This window comes from Colletotrichum jinshuiense, chromosome 5 (genome assembly GCF_051148585.1).
Source record: "Colletotrichum jinshuiense chromosome 5, complete sequence".
Classification (NCBI taxonomy): Eukaryota; Fungi; Ascomycota; class Sordariomycetes; order Glomerellales; family Glomerellaceae; genus Colletotrichum; species Colletotrichum jinshuiense.
Window position 1 is genome coordinate 2982457 of NC_139312.1, and position 21614 is coordinate 3004070.

General features: G+C 53.2%; 5 protein-coding genes across 5 annotated transcripts; 2 read left to right on the plus strand and 3 right to left on the minus strand.

Annotated features, from left to right (window-relative positions):
* Positions 1 to 1212: 1212 nt before the first annotated feature.
* On the minus strand, positions 1213 to 3151 carry EsH8_V_000738 (protein-tyrosine phosphatase-like protein; the record flags this gene model as incomplete). The annotated part of the gene is made up of 4 exons (XM_083273254.1): positions 1213 to 1746; positions 1876 to 1913; positions 2246 to 2566; positions 2647 to 3151. 4 exons carry the CDS (start codon positions 3149 to 3151, stop codon positions 1213 to 1215), a joined length of 1398 nt encoding a protein of 465 aa, XP_083125969.1.
* Positions 3152 to 3937: 786 nt separating this feature from the next.
* Positions 3938 to 5755, plus strand: EsH8_V_000739 (amidohydrolase 3; the record flags this gene model as incomplete). The annotated part of the gene is made up of 3 exons (XM_083273255.1): positions 3938 to 4396; positions 4450 to 4918; positions 4971 to 5755. 3 exons carry the CDS (start codon positions 3938 to 3940, stop codon positions 5753 to 5755), a joined length of 1713 nt encoding a protein of 570 aa, XP_083125970.1.
* A 688-nt stretch (positions 5756 to 6443) lies between these two features.
* EsH8_V_000740 (uncharacterized protein) lies at positions 6444 to 8145 on the plus strand (the record flags this gene model as incomplete). Its single annotated transcript, XM_083273256.1, has 3 exons — positions 6444 to 6717; positions 6778 to 7009; positions 7170 to 8145. The coding sequence occupies 3 exons, from the start codon at positions 6444 to 6446 to the stop codon at positions 8143 to 8145; spliced, it is 1482 nt and encodes a 493-aa protein (XP_083125971.1).
* A 515-nt stretch (positions 8146 to 8660) lies between these two features.
* Positions 8661 to 9990, minus strand: EsH8_V_000741 (NADP-dependent oxidoreductase domain-containing protein; the record flags this gene model as incomplete). Its single annotated transcript, XM_083273257.1, has 6 exons — positions 8661 to 9297; positions 9353 to 9486; positions 9554 to 9615; positions 9674 to 9766; positions 9821 to 9850; positions 9903 to 9990. The coding sequence occupies 6 exons, from the start codon at positions 9988 to 9990 to the stop codon at positions 8661 to 8663; spliced, it is 1044 nt and encodes a 347-aa protein (XP_083125972.1).
* A 6658-nt stretch (positions 9991 to 16648) lies between these two features.
* Positions 16649 to 20714, minus strand: EsH8_V_000742 (uncharacterized protein; the record flags this gene model as incomplete). Its single annotated transcript, XM_083273258.1, has 2 exons — positions 16649 to 18016; positions 18069 to 20714. 2 exons carry the CDS (start codon positions 20712 to 20714, stop codon positions 16649 to 16651), a joined length of 4014 nt encoding a protein of 1337 aa, XP_083125973.1.
* Positions 20715 to 21614: the final 900 nt, after the last annotated feature.

Below are 21614 nucleotides of genomic sequence, written 5' to 3' on the forward strand. Positions count from 1 at the left end.
AGGAGCAGGGGTACTGCGGGATCTGGGTCCAAAGGGATGATGTCAGGTCCAGGAGATCTACGGGGGAACTGGACGGGTATCTTTGAGCTTTGGGTTGTAGGGCAGGCTACAACGCGAAAGGAACCATTACACTACATACGGAGGGAGGGGCTTGGTGGGAATGATGCGCGAAGGGTCCGAAACCTGCGTCCAAATCCACTTGGAACCCCTCTCTCTCCGACCCTCTGACGATGGGGAGGGCGAGGGAGGGAGGGGTTGGACCCTGAAGTGGAAAGGGTGACGTCCCTTGCATTTGGTTATGGAAATCCTTCCTCCGATGGGACGTGGACGTTGTTACGTATGTGGGATGTTGTTGGGTGTGTGAGCCATGCTTGGCCGGACCAGGGCAGGTGAGCACATTGAGACGTGAATGTCTAGCCAGGTGAGCGTTGTGGTTAAGGTCCAGGCCGTCAAGAAAACAAGTTTGAAGGGTCCTGTGGCTGGTGACGTAGAGGTTGTGGCAAAGGAAAAGCGTCCTATTGGGCCAGCCTCCCACCCTAGTCGCGAGCTCGGGTCAATCGTTTGCGCTAGGGATGAGTTCCGCCAATTAGAGCTGTGGCTGCTGACGAAGGCGGGAGGGATGTGGCTGGAGGGCATGATGTCATGCATACGGTTCAGAGTGCAGTCTGTCGTACGGACAGCCTTGGCCAAAACGGTTTTCCTGTTCAGCCTACCTTCCTTTCGTGGACTGTGCATTTGTGTGGTCGGAAAGACGGCGCGGGTGACGGTCTGCGTGATGGATAGGAGGATGGGCATGGGATTTGCGGCGCTGACGAAGGCTGGACTGGGGTTCGACGTCAGTTTTGCGGGCTTGGTGTGCACCCGAGGCGAGGCCAGTAGGTTCTGGACTGAGATGGAACGGAGGATCACTGAGGGGGAATGACATCGTTATCGGTGTTGGTTTACGGTGGTCGTGACGGTTTTGGCACTCTGTGCGATTCGATTTCTACTCCTCTTCACACAAAGAAACCAAGTTACGTACACAATTAGATGTCTCAACCAACTCTCCCCACCCTCCCCCTGAGCAAAGTTGGCGCTGCGGCCGCAGTCGAGGGTACAGTTCCTTCATCTCGAACTTTGGAAACTTTAGAAAATAGATATCGTCATGGTCCGAATCGTCTGGCGGCGTGGGAAAGCCGACTTGCAAGTTTCCAGCGCTCACCGAATGTCCGACTACGTGCCCGGGCGCTTGCAGAGGGTCTCCAGCCAGCCGCTGTACCATTCCTGAAACTTATCTAGTTGGGGTTCATGCCTGCAGTGGTGCACGGCACATGGTCCAAGGTCATCCTGAATCCAGGTGTCGCTTCCGAGGAGGGGGTTGCAAAACTCGCGCCGAGTGATGGTCAAGACGTCGAACACGGGAGGGCCATGTTTCGGGTCATGGTTTTTGGGGTGGGCCGGGTTCAGTTGCACGGCGCAGTCGGAGATGCACTTGGGAAGCCTTTCGATTTGGAGCGTTCCCTTATCATGCTTGGGCCACTTTTCCCAGTCTACAAATTTCTCCTGATGTATCTTGAACCAGTTGGGTGGGCTGCTCTTTTTCGGGTCCCCGGCTTCTACCCCCGTAGCGAGCGTGGCCAAGGCGACGGCGAGTGAGGCGAGGGCTTGAAGTTTCATCTTGACTTTGGTGAGGTCTTTTGTCTTGGGCTTCCCGAGGATATCTGGCGTTTCGTGAAATGGCACGTTGACAACGAAGTGGCCGGGAAACTGGACCTGGTTAGCTCTTGCTTCTGTGGTTTAATAGTAGGCTAGCCCGGCCACGGAAGTTCAGAGACATACGACAACTTGTGCAAATAGTATAATGGCAGATGCTGTTGGAGGAAGGCAATAACTTACTTGGAAATGAAGCCGTACACGGACTGATGCTGTTGGCCCTGGAGCTTTTAAGTCTTTCCGTTGGCTGCGTGCGTAGCTGGCAGATATATCCGCTCGAGAAAGCAGAGGTCGATTCAAAGATTTATAGACAAAGGATCAATATGAGGTTGGGAGGCATAGATGGTGCAATCAACCTTTTGGGAGATAACTTCATGATAAATGCAAAAGACAATAAAAAGGCGCATCTATCCTAAACCTTCATTGCCGCCGCTCGTACGAGTTCCTACATTTGACTTCAATAATACAGAATCCTCACCGACGAGCTCCTCGTATGGTCGATGACCTGTCGCACATTACGCTAGCGCAGGCAATGCCGAAGTCTCAAGTCCACGAAGGTTGGTCTTGATCTTTCCAAGGTCGTCGTCGGAGAAGCCCAACGTCCCGGTCACGTAACCCTCCCAACCGCCGTGCTTCTCCTGCACACCTGCGACGAAGGCATCCCAGCATGACGTTCGTAAGCTGCACAGGTTATTGAAACCGGGGTTGTTGTCGGTGGTTATCCCGGTGCCGATGCGAGCGTATCGTAGCAGCCTCTCCCTCGCAGTCTCGGTGCCAATGCGTGAGAGCATGTAGTCGAAACGAACGTCCTCCGGCTCAGCGCCTGCGAGGGACTGTAGAAGACCGGCCATCACGCCGGTGCGGTCTCGCCCAGCTACAGCGGTGTCAGCCACTCCGCCCACATCAGTCACAGTTAAAAAGTAAACGAGCGCGTAACAAAACTCTACAACAAACCTGTACAATGAAAGAGAAACGCCTCGCCGGGCTTATCGCGCACGTGCTCCAAGATGGCGCGGAAGCTGGGCCGGTATATGTCGAGGATCTTGAGGTACTCTTTCCGAACGCCCGCCTCGCCGCCTCCCTCAACAAAATCATCCAGATTTGGTTTGGGATCGACGACCGTGCTGTCTAGCCATGTGTTTACAACCCCTTTGACCTCGGGGTCGGGTGCTTTTTTGCGTTCCATGGGAGAGCGGATGTCAAAGATGTGCTTGACGTGTGCGGCCAACCAGTTTAACGCCTTCGGGTCATTGGCGGTGACCTCTAGGGTGCCGCAGCGGTAGACGAGTCCTGGACGAATGCTAGATCCAGGTACGATGCCAAGATCGCGGATGTTGATGAGCGAGGTGGAGGGGACGAAGGGCGGTGAGTTCAGCGCTGGCAGCAATACGTCAGCGGGAATTGGGTTGCGGACATCTGTCTCGGTGAGATGCTCTAGCTGATCTCGGGTCATGGACATTTTGATGATAATGCAGAAAAGGGAGCAAGGGTTAACTAGGTTGAGCAATGTTGAGAGTGATGCTCTAGGCAGAACGAAGCAGCCTTTGGCATGTTTTATGGCAATAAGGCTGGCAAGGCTGCAACAAGCCATGCCTACGCTGAGCCGACTGTTGCCAATAGGCCAAATCTTCGAAAATCTAGGGCCCCAAGCATGTTGTGTAAGACGCAAATAGAGGGGCTCCGTCTCCGCCGGAACAAACTTCGTGCCATTTAAATAGGCTTTTTCGGCTGGAGGAATGGCACATAGCCTATGGGCCATCGCTTGGCTCCAAGATGCTGATCAATCCCGTCTTCAAGTCGCATTTATAAGAGCGTAGTTTACAGGAAGACCTGGACTCTCCATGGTTGACTTGGCCATTTGACCGGCTCGCAACGGAGATAGCGACGCTGCCAATTTTGGGCTCCATGAGCCCCAAAAGAACCATGCGGTCCCAAGATGTCATCACCTCTCTGCTGAGCCGTGCAAGTTACTGCGCATTCATCTCTGCTCAATACTATCTGTCCGACACGAAATATGAGAAAGTCGAACCAATCGTTCAGGTTGATATAGAGTTGGAATCGTAGGGTTCGGGTCCTTGAAGGCGTCGCCGGCATGAGCTATTATCCGATAAGATAAGATCTCTTATCAAACCTTGGCGATAAGGATATCGATCTACCACACCGAATTTCGATGCCTCGTCGTGGCACAAGCCATAGCGACCCAACTAGTGACGCTAAGTCAATGTTAAACTAGATATTCAGCATCATGTCCTCCACTCCAATCCTGCGGTGGGGCTTGGGTCTCTCAGCCGCCGTGGCTGTGGTCGCACTGGCAGTGGTGCGTCTGCAACAACCTCTCATGGGCGATATCGGTGATATCCAAACATATTGCTACCAGGGCGTTCGGACCCACGACGAGGACCAGCCATCTGCCCAGTGCTTCACAGTCTCCGATGGAAAGTTCTCCCGCGTGTTCCCCTGGGACGATGCCAGCTTGACTACCAATGTCGGTTTCGTCATCCCGGGCTTGTGGGACGGTCACGGCCACCTCATTCAGTATGGCGAGTTCCTTTACTCTGCTGACTTGTTTGGAGCATCATCTCTGGACAATGTCCGGGAACGTCTCAGGGACTATGTCAATAGTCATCCTGATGCTGGAACCAAGGATGAATGGATTCGAGGAATCGGCTGGGATCAGATGGTATACGGCAGAATGCCAACTGCCGTAAGTTGAAGCCCCCCCTTCTTGATTAAGTGATAACTCTAATACCCGAAAAGGGAGATATTGAGAACGACGAGCTTCTCCGTGGGAAGTATTTCATGCTCGACCGTGTCGATGTTCATTGTGCGTGGGTCTCACAAGCGGTACTCGACCTGTTGCCGGCGGACATCCCTGATGTCCCAGGCGGCGAAATTGTTCGCGAGCCGGGCATGGGCGTCTTCTGTGACAACGCCATGGACTTGATTTACGAGTTATGGCCCAAGCCTGGACCCGAGAAGAAGAGAGCATTCGTCGCCGCCGCCATGGCGAAACTGAACGAGGTCGGCCTTGTTGGTATTCATGACGCTGGCGTTTTCCCGGACCAGCTCGACCTGTACGCCGATATGGTACACACCGATGACTGGACTGTTCGAGTCTACGCCATGCTGGAGTGTGCCCAGAGGAACACGTTCTGCCCTGATGATGCTGCACGTGTGTTCCGCGAGGATGATCTGTTCAGCGTTAAATCCGTGAAGCTCTTCGCTGGTAGGTCACCCCCCGTTACCACCACAAACTGAATGGTGCTGACTTTTTCTAGATGGGGCTCTTGGTAGCTGGGGAAGTGCTATGATCGAGCCTTATAGTGATCGACCCGATACCTCAGGCTCGCTTCTTGTCGATGGATCGACCTTGAAGCAACTCGGCAGGTCTTGGGCTTCTGTCGGCTATCAAGTAAATATTCATGCTATTGGAGACCTAGCAAATCGCTTTGCTGTTGACGCCTTGGAAGCTGGTCTTCGGGATGTGTGCCCCGACGGGGAACTCGCAGAATGCCAGGCTCGACGCCGATTCCGCATCGAGCATTCACAAATCATCCACGAGGAGGACCAGAAGAGAATCCATGCCATCGGCATTCTCCCATCTATCCAACCAACACACGCAACCTCTGACATGAAATACGCCGAGCTCCGACTGGGACCCGAGCGTACCAAGAAAGAGGCATACAGGATGCGATCGCTCCTCGACGTCAGCCCCATTCTTGGTAGCGACTTTCCAGTGGAGCCACCCAACCCGTTCCAGGGTTTATACGCTGCCGTTGCACGGAAGAGCCCCCATACAGGCTATGGAGCGAACGGGAGCGCCGATGGCTGGCACACTGAAGAGGCCTTGAGTCTGGACGAGGCCTTGCTAGGATTCACCAAGGGCCCTGCTTTCGGTGCCTTCCTAGAGGGACGAGCCGGCGTCATCAAGGAGGGTGCTTTTGCTGATTGGGTTGTGTTGGATCAGCCTCTCGATACCTTGGACATTGACGACCTGCGCGATCTTCAAGTCAAGGAGACATGGGTTGGCGGAAAACAGGTTTACCAACGCTCTCACGATTAAGGAACTTTCAAAGCATCACAATGCACCACAGTTCTTCACAATATGTACCGGGTTTCATACACGGCCACAAAAACACGTTTTTGAAGGCATAGCTTACACGCTTTAACTCACGGTAGCATTCTGGGAACACGACTTAACTCTTGGCTCATTATGACAAATGCCAATCCCTTCATTTTTTACTCATGCAGTTGCCACAGAGTGAGACCAGAGCTTGGTTCTCCGTTCTTGCTGTTTGAAGAATACAACATACCCTCGCTTACCTGAAGCCAACAGGTGATGTATGCGCAAGGTAAGAACTCGGTGTAAGTGTTCAAGTCCCCTGCTAGAATGTGTAAAAAAGGAACCTTCGGCACCAACACTCAAGCGCTTTCTTTGCAGTTTGGCAGTTTGGCAGGCTAGAACGGCTTTGAGAGACATGCGACTTCTAGAAGATGGGAGTAGAGAGTTATCCAACCATTCATTGTACTTACAATGGGCGGGCTTCCACGATTGTGGGACAAGCTGTTTCTACCCGAGAGTTAAAGTTCGACATCTCCACGGCTCGCCAGACACTCCAGCGGAGAAACCAATATAGAATATCTCAAAAACACCCGAACAGAATTAGACCTCCGTTTCCGCTCCCAATACGGGCGTCAGTTCACATGCACGACAGACTGGTTCTTGGGTTGCACCCTGCAAAGCCGACAACATGCCGCCCCCTAATACAACCGGGCTCCAGTCGATCAGTTCGGCACGGATCAACTATACGCTTATTCTCATGATGCTAATGGTTGGCTCGATGCAATTCGGTGCCTCTCTGATCCAGATGCCTACCGAGTCGCTCATGCGGGACGCCATTTGCTACGAATATTACGGCCGCCCTTCTAACGTGACAAGTAAGGACATTTACTGCGAAGTGAGTGAGGTACAGACAGAGCTTGACCGGTTCAAGATAATTTCGCAGGTCTTTCAGGCTGCTGGTGGTAAGTACTCTTGGTATCCCCTTTCCCCCAAACACATGCAGTGCTGACTGATTTTGATAGGTTTGCTATGCGCATATCCGCTCGGAAAACTTGCAGACCAAAAGGGACGGCGGCTCCTCTTGGTAGGAGGAGCAGCCATGTGGTTGCTGTGCTACGGTATTCTCATCTTGTCCCTGGGTACAGTCCCTATGAACATGGGCTGGATGATGGGTTTGTTTATCGGCGGCGGGAAGACGGTTGTTGAGATCATGGTATTTGCCATTGCAACCGATGTTTCGGACGACGAAATGCGGTATGTCACTATCCCTTCTTCCCCTCAACCTACCTGGCCGGCTTTCTCTTGCCCCCCTATATCTTCTCGACACATTTGATGACCAGAGCTAAAAGATAATCTTAATCCTTTCATCATAATCTCTCATCCACAAAAACCATGCTAACTTCGTTCTCTCTAGGTCCACGTTTTATGCCAACATCATCTCTTCCGCCCTTGTGGGCTCGTTCATCAGCCAGCTCGTCGTCGAACGCCTCCACAACATCAACGTCCAAGTCCCGATTTTAATCGCCATATTCCCCGTCGCTCTCGCAGCCTTCATTGTTTTCGCCATTCGCGAGCCGCTCTTCGCACGACGAGAACAATACAGAGAACAAGAGGAGCTTACGCCCAGATTCCGACCGCGCCGGCCCTTGGCACAGGTCCTCGACGCCCTTGTCTCGTCGCGCTCCCTTCTCCTTCTCGTTATTGCCTTCATAACCCTACCCGTGGCAACGGCCTCTCTATCCTCGTTTGAAAAATACTTTCCTGCCGCATTCGGTGTCAGCAGCGTCTTCAAAAGCACCGGATACGGGCCCGCCTCGTTCTACTTCTGGTCCTCCTTTTTCGCTATCCAAGCGATAAACTGCGCCATCATTGTCTCCAACTGCTGCCTCAGACGAAACACCAGGAGGAGCACCGCGCAGGGTGATTACATTATCCTGTTCGCCTCAGCGTTCCCCTTGATGCTGGGTAGCCTGCTTCTTGTGTGCTCCGACAAGGGCGCCGCCGTCGCCGGGCTCGTTTTCGCGTCGCTGGCCACCGGACTCTTCACGCACAGCCGTGCGCTGCTGCTGTACAAGGTTGGCGCCGCCATGAGGACAAAGTTCGTCGGTCGCATGTTCGCTGTCACTGCGATGCTGCAGTCCGCTGCGACGATGTGTCTTGTGCCTGCAATGGGGTTCGTCACGCGGTCCAGACCCCGAGACAACGCGCCGATGTGGATTTTGTTCGCCATTTCTGGAATCATCTTGCATGCTTCCTACTTTTCGAGGAAGGCCCTGGCAACTTCCACGCCTGGCCCTGCGCTAGGGGAGATGGGATTGGAGGATGGTATTCAGCTTAGAGACGTGGATGTGCCGCGGATGCCTCCTCCGGCGTATAGTCATGGTGTCTAGAAACTGCTTCTGATTTTGGGCATTGGGCCTGCACATAGAAGTTCCCCCAAACATCGGCGTTCATAGGTTTGATCTGGATACGATAGTCAAGGCTGACCAAGGATTTGATGACGGTGACATCTCTTGATTTGGGACCGTCATTTGGATAACTAGCTGGAAACTTGTCCCGGCCACATTGTAGTCAATGTCTAGTATATACGATATCGTCTCAAGTCAACTGATTGCCCGTGATTATGCTTCTCAGCTGAAATTTTGGGACATATTCCTTGGTTAGGGTTACCGACAAAGATGTCAAATCGGCTTCAACTCGGTATATATAAGCTGCTGCTATATGGCTCTCACCATTTCAGCCTAACTTTTCTTTAGGACCGTTTTCTATACCACTATATTATCTTCAGCCCAAAACACGAGGGTCCAATAGCACCTCAAGTTAAGCTATTAAGGGTGCCCCTTTCTTGAGACCCAAGTATCCCTTCGAATGTTGCTTCATGTTCTCGTTTATCGTGTATAATCTCCTAGAATCTAGGAATGATATCATCGGGCTTGTTTCCGAGAGCCTCGTCGATCTCCTTGAGAATCTCGGGCGTCAGCTTCTCCTGAGCTCCGATGGCGCGGATGTTCTCGAAAACCTGCTCGGGGCTGCTCGCGCCAATGATGGCAGAGCTGACGTTCTTGTTCTTCAGAACCCAGGCAAGGGCCAGGGTGGCCATCTTGATGCCAAGCTTCTCCGCAATGGGCTCGATCTTGTTGGCCCTGTCAACGAGTTCCTGGAACTGCTGCTTGGCATTCTCGCGCTTCCAGTAGTCCTTGATGAAGCCAATGTTCTCAGAGCCATAGCGGGAGTTCTCGGGGATGCCGTTCTTGTACTTTCCGGAGAGAATGCCCTGGCGCAGGGGGGAGAAGACGGTCAGGCCGGTGCCGACCTCGCGGTAGAGGTGGAAGAACTCGTGCTCGACCTTCTTGCGTTCCAGCATGCTGTAGGAGGGCTGCTCCATGACGGGTCCGACAAGGTTCAGCTTGTCGGCGTAACGCCAGGCCTGAGAGATTTCGTCGGCGCTCCATTCCGAGGTTCCCCAGTACAGGGCCTTGCCGGTGTTGATCAGGTGGTTGAAGGCTCGGACGGTCTCCTCCATGGGAGTCTGACGATCGGGACTATCAAGAGTTAGCGATTTTGCATAGAAAGTTGCAAGGGAGCAAGGGTACTTACCGGTGAGCGTAGACAAGGTCCACGTACTTGAGGTCCAGACGCTCAAGGCAGGCATCCATAGCCTCGATAACGTGCTTGCGTGACAGGCCCTTGTTGTTGACGACGTTGTCGCCGAACGCGCCACCCCAGTAGATCTGTTTTCGGGTGTCTAATGTTAGCTATGGCTCGCATGGCTGGGATCGCTGTTCCGAGTTGGCGCACCTTGGTAGAAATGACGAGGTCATTGCGCTTCCAGCCGTATTTCTTGATGGCCTGGCCCATGACTACGCATAGAATTAGCCGCGCTTTTCACTTCGAGTGTTTGATTTGATCTGCTCGTACCGACTTCGCTCTCGCCGTTGGCGTATCCCTCGGCGGTGTCGAAGAAGTTGACGCCCGAGTCGTAGGCAGCCTTCATGCACTTGAAGGTGCCCTCTACGCAGAGTGTCAGCTCTCAGTGGCCGCTAATTGACCGAAAGTTCATCATACCGGAATCGACGTGACCGCCATAAGTCAACCCTAGAGAGTAGTCAGTTGCAGCGATCGCGACCGGCGCAGTTGGGTTACTCACAGCCTCCCAAGCTGATGGCGCTAACCTGAAGACCAGAACGGCCCAGGAAGCGGTACTCCATAGGGGGAAGATCGTCAGGCTTAGACATTTTGACTCTGAATGGTGGTTCTCGCGGGAAATCGATGCAATGTGCTGGAAGGAAGGGCGAGGCGAGGTCGGAAAGCAGAGTGGAGGGGCGTGCGGGCTGGCAAGTCATGCAAAGGGCGGCAGACACATTAGTTATAGTGCCTTCGGAATAAAGAGGACCAGCTCGTGTTCAAAGAGGACACTCCATAGGAGCTCCGTCCGGCCCATGTCGAGTTGAGGCCTGTCCTCTCGCGGCTACTGGAGGAGCCGTTCAACAAACCAGTAGTCAAGCTCATGGAAGCGGGGCAACCGGCATAAACCCCGCCGCTCTAGATAGCCTGCAAGTTGTGTCACCAGCAAGCAATGTATCCAAGTCTCTAAGCGCACGGCGGGTTATTGGCGGGGTACTGCTGCGGTACAGAAGTCGTAGTTTCACGCTACCAGGAGCTATGACCGGCGGGACAGGTCGATTCCGTGCTTTCAAATTTCGGTCACGGACAGGAAGCGCAGATTTGCATGATTCTTCTGCTCGATAGAAACACTTGACGCACTTATTTCAGACGGTGGTTTATGATTTAACAACACGATGTTGATCTTCTGAACCAGGCAAAAAAAATTCTAGAAAAAAGTTGCTGATGTCACCATCTGCAAGGAACTTTGGTGAAGCTACAGCTCATTTACACTAAATTACCCCTCCAGCTGCCCCTCCAAGTTCACCGTGCCACACCACCTCGCACCATTGCCCCTGTCGTTGTGTGGGTTTCCAGGGATGTTTCACCGTTTCGCTGCTCCGATTACCCCGAGTCAGCGAGTGTGGTTGGCTGACTAATTGCCCAACGACATCTTCCATCAAGGTGACTGGAAAGCAATCGTATGCTGAGCGGTCTGTCGGACACTACCATACTATCAACCACTTTGATATCGAAGCTGATAACACCCCATCCCCTCATTTTTCTGCTTGTTGGACTGCTATATTTCTGGCTTGACCTTACATTTGCAAGTATAGTGTTATTCAAAGCCTTGTACTGGAAGAGTATCCCCGAGACTTATTCCAGACAACTAGTTTGTGCTCGCCCTCTCTATGCAGACTGTAAACGTTATGCTAAGGCTCGGAGTTGATTGGTCTGTCTACACGGAAAGGGTTCACCGGGGAGGGATACCTGATATATGCTTGTTTACCTCCAACCCCTGCTCAACTGAGCGGAAGCTTCTTTTTCTATGATTCCGGCAATTTAAATTACCGTCGCTTCACAAACAATGCTTGGTCAGGCATGAAGGACTGCTATTGCCTAAATTGAAAGATGACCTGTTGAAGATAGGCCTTGAATTTTGCGACTCATATTGTTTCCCTTTGTGATTATCAATCTAGATAACCACTTTTACTAACTATCGTCGCTACTTTTCATTTTCTGAGTCCAACCTCAAAGACCCAGACTACACATTCAACAACGCAACCAGACGGACCCATGCAGTACCCAAAACCCATTTTGAGCCGTGAAGAGGTTCCAGATCTTGAAAGACAGCGACGAAAGTGTGAATTCTTAAACCCACCCCAAGTAAAATGTTTCAAACCGACCAACCAACAAAGAGTCCAGCATATAGTCATAGAAAATGCAGAAAGGTGAGATTCGGGTTTTCAGTCTTTGCTGCCGCCTGAACGTCTCTGAATGTTCCGGAATGCAAGTGTACTTAGTAGTCCTGCCATAGCCATGCCCCGCCGCATGTTAATGTTCAGGTCGAGATTTTACAGTGTTGAAGTATGAACAATTTCGACCGAGGCTTTCACAACGATGCGGCAAGCTTACTTTTCTAGATGTTCAAGCGGGAGGCCCGGTCTCTTCTTTAACAGGAAATCTCGCCTCACTCTAAGTATAAAACTCTTCCTCTTCTCTCCTTCTCGTCACAACCATTGCGGGTTTACACCTGTAGCGGACCCACGACATCAATATTCTGAGTGTGACAGGTACAGAAGCACGAAATTACAATCAATCGAAGTCGGCGATAAACAGCCAATACAGTTAGTCATTCTACTTTGCTCCCTATTTTCTCTAATGGTCGCTGGGTTCCCTAATCTCTATACTTGTTGTATGGGCTATGTTGTATTTCCAACGATTTAAAACGGCAAACCCGCCGTGATGGCAGCTATATCAGCAGTTTTCATGGCTACGGCAGTATATAGACGCCGACGACTCCGAGATGGCTAAGAATAGTCGGGAATTCTCAGGGTTTTCAGTCATCTCGCCAAAGTTTGGGTTTGGGTAACGGCGACGCCAATTTGTGCTCCTTCCTCTCTTCCCACCCTTAACACCCGCCTAGCTACACCTTCCTTCCCTTCTGCAGATTTCTGCTCCGCCAAACTCCAAACCACACCGATCTTTCTCTTCTTCCTTCCGGATAATTTTCTTTCCTACCTTCATCGTTGTTTCTTTCCTTCCGGCACTACGCTCAGAAATCTTCGTTACTGACTCCGACTTGTTGGACCAGTTTCGTCTACCTCCATCAGCCAATTGTCTTGAGAGCACGCAATACAGCAGTTGAGATAATCGTCACGGCACTTCTCGGGTTCTTCTTCATACTCCTCGCACTAACAGCAAGATGGATGACGTCTGGGGCACTGTTGATGCCTCTGGAGGCAACAACATTACTGCCGACGACCCCTGGAACTACCCCAAGGGTGGTGACGGCGGCGATGACGGCGGTGATCGCGCCTGCTTCAACTGCGGCCAGACTGGGTAAGTCCCTGCTTGGTGTTTCCTATATTTGAATCGTTCTAATTTGCTAACAATTGTATTTCCAAGCCATAACAAGTCTGATTGCACTGAGCCTCGCAAGCCATTCGATGGCACCTGCAAAGCCTGTGGTCAGGAAGGCCACACTCGTCGCGATTGCCCCGACGCTCCTGCTATGACTTGCCGCATTTGTGGTGAAGAGGGCCACATGCGCAAGGAATGCCCCCAGAAGCCTCCTGAGGTTTGCCGCAACTGCCATGAGGAGGGTAAGTTGCTTTGGCTTGCCTGCGATTGGATGTGTCTCTTAGTTGGCTGACTGACTCTTCAAAAGGCCATGTGGTTGTTGACTGCAAGAACCCTCGCAAGATTGATTTCTCCATGATCGAGGATGTCGATGCTGATAAAGCCTGGGAGGAGATCCACGAGGCCATTTCAGAGCGTGATGGCGTTGAGGCCAAGATGGCCATCCAGAAATACCTCAAACACTTCCCCGAGATGACCTATGTCGAGTTGGAGAAAGCTTTCCGCGGCCAGGAGATGAAAATCTACCTCATCGCCACGGAGCGTTCCCTTGCACCTACCCACACCAACATGGATCTCCAGGGCAACTTGAACAAGACGTACACTGTTCAGTACCGATTCTCGGCTCAGCCTGACCGCCAGCGCGAGAAGGCTGCTTGGCCTCCTACTCCTGAGGAGAACCTTGTTCGACTTCAAGATGCTGGAGAGCCTGTTTCCCGTTTGATGCAGAAGTGCAACAACTGCAGTGAGATTGGACATACCTCAAAGGCTTGCCCTCAGGAGGTCAACGAGAAGGTTTCCGTGACCATCACCTGCTATAACTGCGGCGAGGAGGGACACCGTGTCCGCGACTGTTAGTTCCTTCGCCTTCATTCACAAGTTTCTACTGCTTACCACTTCAGGTCCCACTCCCCGTGTGGACAAGTTCGCGTGCAAGAACTGCGGGCAAGTTTTCGCAACTTCTTTCCGGCCCTGAAACACAAGGACTAACACCTATCGCAGCCAGTCTGGTCACAAGGTGTCCGAATGCCCTGAGCCCCGCAAAGCCGGCGATGATGTCGAGTGCAACAAGTGTCACGAGAGTAAGTCTGCCTTGATAATACTTCCTTTCTTCCAATAGTTAACCATTACCAGTGGGACACTTCTCCCGCGACTGCCCCAGCGGTGGCGGTGGACGTACTTGCCACAACTGTGGTATGGAAGGCCACATCTCCAAAGAGTGCCCTGAGCCTCGGAAGATCAAATGCCGCAACTGTGATGCAGAGGGCCACACTTCCAGAGACTGCGACAAGCCCGTTGACGGTAAGTGACGGCTCCCGCACATTGCGCTTATTCCTCCCGCTAATATGTTTTCCTCGACAGTAACCCGGATCAAGTGCCACAACTGTGACGGAATGGGCCACAGAAGCAATCGCTGCCCAAACCCTCCCAAAGAGGATACGGACGACTTCGGTGTTTCCAACGACACTCCCAAAGAGGTCGACGCTGGCGATTCCTGGGGTGTTGGTGACAATTACTCGGCCAGTAAGGGTAATGATGACGGCTGGTAGATGTATTATTTGAATGGCATCCCTGGAGCGCTTGGTTTGGTGATTCTCTAGTTGGCATTGAGGTCACGGTTTCCGTCGCTGCTACGGCAGACGACAAGGTTTTCGATGGAACAGACGGTTGATAATTCTCTCTTGTTCATGAAAAATTTGCTGGCACGGTGTCTTGGCAGACCGAGACGCGTCGACTAATGCAATTTTCATGGCAAAACCTCTATGCCCCTGACATGATTGTGACTAGGCTCCTCATAGTTGAGGTGGCATCAACGACAACGTATTATTCCCTAAAGATGCCGGCACTCTGTTTCTATTGACAGTTTCTCTGGTTAATCTAGGTGTGTTGTAGCACAGGGTTGCATACTAGAGCTCTGGACAAGGCCACGAATGCGCTTGCTTATCAGGGCGTTTTCGAATATATCACCGATTTCCACAGCCCCTGTACGCCAATTTGTCAGTGTTGATAGGACTTTGGACGGAAGGGGGGGTGCTTCGTACAAAGCCCGGTGCCCGTTCCGATATCAAGGATCGACTGTGTTTTGGCCTTCAGCAGAAGGGCAAGGAAGAGTCTGTTTCTAATCGCCTTGACCATCATCGCATGAGCCAGGTCAAGCCGGGCCGGGCCGGGCCGTCTCAAACTAATGAGATGAGTTAGCAGGTCCCCTATTCCGAATCTGACGAAAGAGGAAGCGCACTTCGCCATTGTGGAATTTGTAAGCTGTGAAGCCGGTTAGACCTAGAGATGAACACGGAGGTGCTGCGAGCGGATTGGAACTCACTGCCTGGTCGGTAGGCGTGGGACGGACGGCCACACTTCACGGGATAGTCGGCGACACTGGACGAGAGCGAGGCGGTGTAAGTCGAACTGGCAAAACCAGCACCATGGTAATTTTTCTTTGGGTAGATCAGGGCTTCATAGGTACATTCGCTCGTCAATTGTGGAGGCGTCGTCTTTTTCCTACCGTTTCTTCCGTCAACGAGGTGAACCATTTGCCATGTGGAAGATACGAGGCGAACATCGCCCTCATCGGCGCCCTCTAGCGGTGCCTGCAGATCACTGAACGGAGGATCATGGGGTGCACTTGAAAGGGGGGACCTTAGCCGGCGGGGTAGACGGTGCATTTGAGCCAGGGCCCGGCGGTGCGGGTTGAGTTACAGATGGCTCGGCCATCCTCGCTTGTGCAGAATCTAGGTGATGGGGCGGTGCTGCTCGGAATCGGTCTTCTGCGAATGCCGCTTGAAGGGTGAGTTTCGACGGGTAACGTCGAAAACAGTCGAGAACCTCTAAGAGGGCATGGACCCGCGACAGATGGCTCCCTCGGGGGTTTGTAGTCAATCATTTCCCATTACAGGACGCGGGCCGCTGGATGCTCCGCCGTTTGGTGCAAGCTCAGCTGCGTGTTTGCAGAGTTGCAGCACTAGGTGCAGCTTGCTTGATCCTTTCCCAAACAATACCGTGTATCAATTTGCTCCTGTGTTCCCTGCCCAGGGTCCCTGAACCTCGATCCAATTGGATCTGTCCCCTCCTCACCCACCGGTCTGCATGCGCAGCTCAGTGTCATTGAGAGAATTCATAGCCCGCTATCGTCCCACTAGAGAATGCCCCTCTTCACCAAGATGGGCAGGCGTCGCACAAAGATACAAGAAGGGACATTGACCCGTCTCCCTGATGTTGGCTTTACCAGCGTAGTACCTGACCAGGTCAGGAATGTCTTGGGTCTGAGACGAGTAGAAATATATCTCTGTACGTGTCCCGTCAAGTGTTAGCGTCCATACGATATACGTCAATAAGTTGGCCATTGCGCTTCCTTCAACATTGACCTGCCATATTGAGAAATCACCATTGTCACACCAGCATACAAAGATTAGTGAGAAGAACATGTTAATTATTGAGATGATTGTCTTGATATTGACCGCTTTTTGCGTATCTAAGTATGCTTTCCTGGTCTGAAACAAGACCAGTATGTTCCAAGTATGGGCAACGTGATCACTGCAACGATGTCCCATCTTTGTTTCTTATCCAAAAAAAAAACAAAACAAAAAAAACCTGATGCCAAAGGCCATCTGCAGATCCTTCGTCAAGATCGCTCAAGAAGTGAACATAATCCTGACCCATTCTTCCAGGGAAAGGTGGTATCAATGCATCAATGCAATGCAAACATGCAAATGCTGAAGGTAAAATCAAACAAAACTATCCGGATCTGGCTTTTGGCTTTTGGCCGAATGATTCCTCCACGATGCAAAAATAATGGGATAACGACAAATACATCTTCAGATGATAAGGAAGTAGACAAGGTAGGAGTACATGTGTTGATCGTAGTCGATGAAGAGATCGTGAGGTTCGTTCATGTCGTGGGCCCGCAGCAGCGCGTCCTGGGCGAGACAACTAAGCCAAGCTCGACTTCTTGCGGCGGCCAAACATCTTGGAGAAGCCACTGCTACTCTGCTGCTGCTCCACGGGCGGGCCCGAACGGCCTACAGGCGTCATCTGCGGCGGCGGCTCGGAGCTGCGAAGGAATGTGGCAAGGTCGCTAGTCCGGCTTGTAGACGAGACGGCCTCTCTTGGCTCGAATTTCTTCATCGGGACACGCCCAGCCGAGGAATGCATGGCCGACCGGTTGGTCGTAGCGCCAACCGTTCCGTAGTTGTCTTGGCCCATAGATTTGTTGACCTGGATGGGAACGTGACCGTGGGCACCCCCGGCGCGGCTATTCAGGGACCGACTGTCAACTTTGGTTGAATCCGGGTTGGCGGATCCTGCAGTGCTGTCCTTTCTTGACGAAAAGCGACCAATAAGACTAGGAGCGCTGGCCTTCCTTTTGGGCATGTTCTGCGAAACGACGGGGGCCGCAGGCTCAGGGGGCGGCTGGTAATTTTTCAGGAAGTCTGCTAAACTCTCCTCCTTCTTCGGAGGAGGTCGAACTGCTTGTGCGTAATCTTCCTCGTCCTCGTCGCTCAGGTCGATGGCGTAAGGATCACGCACGCGACGCCGGGTTCGTTTTGGCATCATGTCGTCATCCTCAAAGCCATTGCCGTTGGAGCGATTCTTCAGCAGAGCACTCTGTGAGTTAATTGATGACTGGACGGAAGCCTGCGTATTATCTGTCGCGTTTGTCGATGCTTGGCTGTATCGGAAGTCTGGCAAGCTGGCATCGACGGCTTTGCCCCCAACGGCGCCTGACATTTGATCGGAGTCCATTGTAGTTCTGAATGGGGCAACTGTGCGGGGAATGCGAGGGTTGTTCCCACTAGGAGGGCCTCGCCGTATAAAGTCAATAAGGTCGGAGTTGTCCTCGCGATTATCAACGGCGGCATCCCGTGCTTGAAGGCGGGGCCGGTTGTTCGATGACACACGTCTCGAGTCTATGCTATTCTTGACAGACGGCACCGGGCCGCTGACGTTGCGTAGGGGCGCAGGATTGTTGTCAGCTGTCGGGCCGGTGGACCTGATGAAATCGGCAAAGTCGTTCATGGCAGAATCGCGAGGCACGCGAGCGTCTCTCGCCTGCGGGCCGCTGCCCCCTGTCCTCGATCTGGTCAAAGTCGTGCTAGGAGGTGCCCTTGGGACGTAACCCTTGGGCTTGGACTCAACAGGGTGCGAGCTCAATCCCGTGGCGCGGCTGACAGACATGGTCCTTCTAATGTCAATGCCAGAGACGGACCTGTTGCGTTCGCTGCTCATTACTGTGCGGGCGTCTTCGCTTCTTCTGCCCTTGGGGCCAACTGCTGGACTCGAGGCCTGTGCTCGATTGCCCTGCTTAGCCGTTAGCGGATATTACAATTGCTGTCAGTTGGCCATTACTCACATCAATGTCACGCATGTTCTCCGGTGTAAGCGTGTATTGGATGGTTTGGTCGCTGTGGATGAGTTCCTCAAAGTTTCTAGCGAGATTGTCGGTACGACCAGAGGCTTTGTTGTCCTCCGATGTTCTGACAGCCCTTATCTTGCTAGCACTCGAGGAACCAGACGAGCCAGACGTTCGGAGTTGTCGAGTACGGTCGGGAGAATCATGGCCACCAGCAGGCCGCTCAACCGACAAGACTCCAACGCTTGCCGCCGGCGAGTGGGTCCCGTGCACCGCCCGGCTAGGGAGGTTTGGCGTGGCATGAGAACGGTTACGCGGCGAAGGCAAGCGCTCCTCGACGATGGTATCGGCATTGTTGTTGTTGTTCAGAATCGTGACCTTGGTTGCGGATGGAGTGTGTTCGTGACGAGGAGATTCTGACTGTCGTGCAGAATTGAAAATTGCTTGAGAGGACCTAATGTCGGGAGTACCGGCAGTGGGAGTTGGGGTAGAGGTAGTCGTGGCTGTCCTGCTAGACCTGTCTTGTCGAGTAGGCCGAATCTGGGCGTCCTCGTCGACCTCCGAGATGGATTCGCTCGTATTTTGCCTCCGAGACAACTTCTCAACGGGAGATCTAGTACGCGGCGTTGAAGTGGACGAGCGAATAATGGTGTCAATCTCCACTGGCTTAGGCTTCGGCTTCTCGGCAATCGGCGGCGTTTGGCGTGAAAGGCTACTCGCACGGGAAAGGTTGGTCGGTTGAACACGGTCAAAGGCGTCCACCGAAGATGCCCTTGACCCTGTCACAGGACTCTTAGGCCCGTGAACTTCAATGACACGAGCTGAGTGTACGCTAGGCGTTCGCTGCAGCAGCTTCGGTGCAGCATGTTTTCCCGACTCGGAAAAGGTTGGCGAGCTGCGGCCGGCGATCGAAACTCTCGAAGATGTGCAGATTTCTGGTTCCTCAGTGAAGTCGTCAATCTCGCCAGCTTCTTCCTGGGCTGGCCGGGGCTTGGTCTGTGGAGCCGTCGCTGTTGCGACAGAAGCAGCGACAGCCGCCGCTGCAGCAGAGGTAACAATCTGCGAGACTCGATTCGGGTTCCGGGGCTTGGGTTCCGGGACCTTCTCAGCCTCTGGACGGGGCTCCGTTTGACCTGTTTCTTGGGCCGGCCCAACAGTCTCGGACTGGTCTTGCGACTTCTTATCAGCCGTCTGTGAGTCCTCGGCAATTGACTCTGTTGATATCTCCTTGTCATCTGTGCCAGCTTGTTGGTCGGCCAGGTTGGTCTGGATTGGTTCGATCTTGGCACGTTTGAGAACTGGCGAGGTGTAAGGCGAAGGCGAAGGAGTTGGCAAGGAGTTCGAGCGCTTGCGACTTGATGGAGCGATTGGGGTATGAGGCTGAGACATCGTGGGGGTAGGCAAGTCATTGCTGGGCTGGGATGTGAATATCATCAGGCTCTTCGGCCGTTGTGTCGCGGGCTCCTCCTCCTCCTGGTCCGACTCCTCGTCGTCGCTGTAGGAAGCAAGGCCAGGCACTTCGATTTCGTCGATATCACGGTCGCCAATCGGCAGTGGCACGGCTGATGCATCCACATGTTCCTCAACCCGATCAGTCTCGGGCTCCTCGATCGGTGGTTCCTGGATTCCAAGCCCCTTTGCCGGCGGCGGGCTCTCGTGGTTCTCGGCAGTGCTGTTCTGCTTGTGGTGGCTGTATGAACTGCGGCGCGAAAAGGAGGGCGCATCCAAGGTAGGAGAGCGGATCCTCTTCTTCCAGGCCCGCCACAGTCTGCCCAAGGTCCTATCAAGGGCAACCCGTTCCATATCCAGCTCTTCGACCACGATTCTGTCTGCAACGTCTGGAATTCTTTTTGCGCCCTCCTTGGGTTCCTTCTCGAATTTTGCTCGCAATCGGTGGTACGCAGCTTGGCCTGCAATGACCAAGGCTTGTTCTCCCATGTACTCCAGGATCGACGTCAAGAAAATGGCGACTGCAGGGGAAATGATCTCGGGGCCACGCTCGTCGATGTCAGGCTTGAGGTTGTCTTGCTCCATGTGATAGTCTTCGTCCTCCTCTTCCATATCGCCGAGCGAAGAGTAGACCATGCACCTCAATCGCGTCCGTTTCCATACGAGCTCCAGGTCCCAGTCCCGGGAGGAAGAGTCTGCGCCTTGGGATTGGACAAAATCGTCCTCGTCACCTCCACCCAGATATTCCCGCAGCTCTTCATCTGCCTGGTTGATGGCATCTTTGGCGAGTTTCGGTTTGAGTACTTCGGACACGGCTGGTCTTAGAGCGGCCAGGGTTGTTGCGCGGGACGCGGATAGAAAGTTGAAGAGGAGTTGATCGAGAAAGTTGTTCACCAATTGCAGAGCGGCTGTCGAGACCAGAGCCGTCTCTCCCGCAGGTTCGATGCCGTGCTGGTCGTACCAGGTGTCGGCGTGACTGTCGTGGTCGTTGGTAACGATCTGAGAAGCGGCCGAGGCGGCGATGAAGGCAGCCTCGGGTGTGACGGAGAGCGGAGGAGACATCAAACCGATGCTCATGATGGTGGAAGGACGGTCGCTCGATACACTATGCGCGCGTGACCTGCTCTGGGATTGGGGCGAAGCGATACCAGAGGTCGGCAACGACGCGGAGGTCGAGTCGGCACTTGTAGTGGCCATGTTTGCTGAATGGAAAGGTCTATAAGTCGAGGAAAGCGGTACTGCAGGTCTCCCGGGGCCCCGTGAGACCACAGGAGATTAGATCGAGGCGACACGAACTGAGGCTATGGGCGTTGTCTCGCAAGCGAATGGTCCTATCGGGGCTGATGCAGCGTTGGCGGCGGATGTTTGTAAATATTACGGAATTGCTTGTGTGGAAGGGAAAAGCTAGGAGGTATGACGGCTGGCTGCGTGATACTAGTTGTTAGCGGGCTTTTTTTTGTTATTAATCGAGCAAGCGGCGGCGATTGCAGAGCTGAAACACCTGGTCCGGGGCCGCATGGCAGTGAAGGACCTGTGTGTGATCCACTTGGGGGTAGAGGCAGAGAGAGATTCATGCGCCGTAACCACGTCTTGCACAGCATGTGCTATGGCGGGGAGTCTGGGTCGTCGGAGACCGGAGAACGGATGAAATAGCTGGATGAAGGCGCAAGAGAGACGATCAATTCGTACACAAGCTGTCGCGTCCCAAGACGAGCAAGAAGTGGTTCTTCGGGGCGAGAGCATGGGGGCAACGAACGGGCAACGAACGGGTAACTGGCTTTCGCGCAGACGGGCGAACATGGGGAGGGGGCTGAGTTCGGGAAGGCAATGCAGCGTCCGTCGATCACAACTCTGTTGTGCTGGCCAGGAGATGGCAGCGAGTCGTGGACGGGTGGTTGGACCAAGGGTGCAGACGGAAGTGACCCGTAACAAACGTACCTGGTGTTGAATGTGACAAAGACTGGCTGGGGAAGCTGATGTATAACAAGACAGCAACGACAAAAGGGGTCGTGGGAGGGCGGATGGTTCGTGGCGGTGGTAATACAGAGCTGAAATAACGAGAGAGCGAGCGGTAGAGAAGGTTGGTGGATCGGCCAG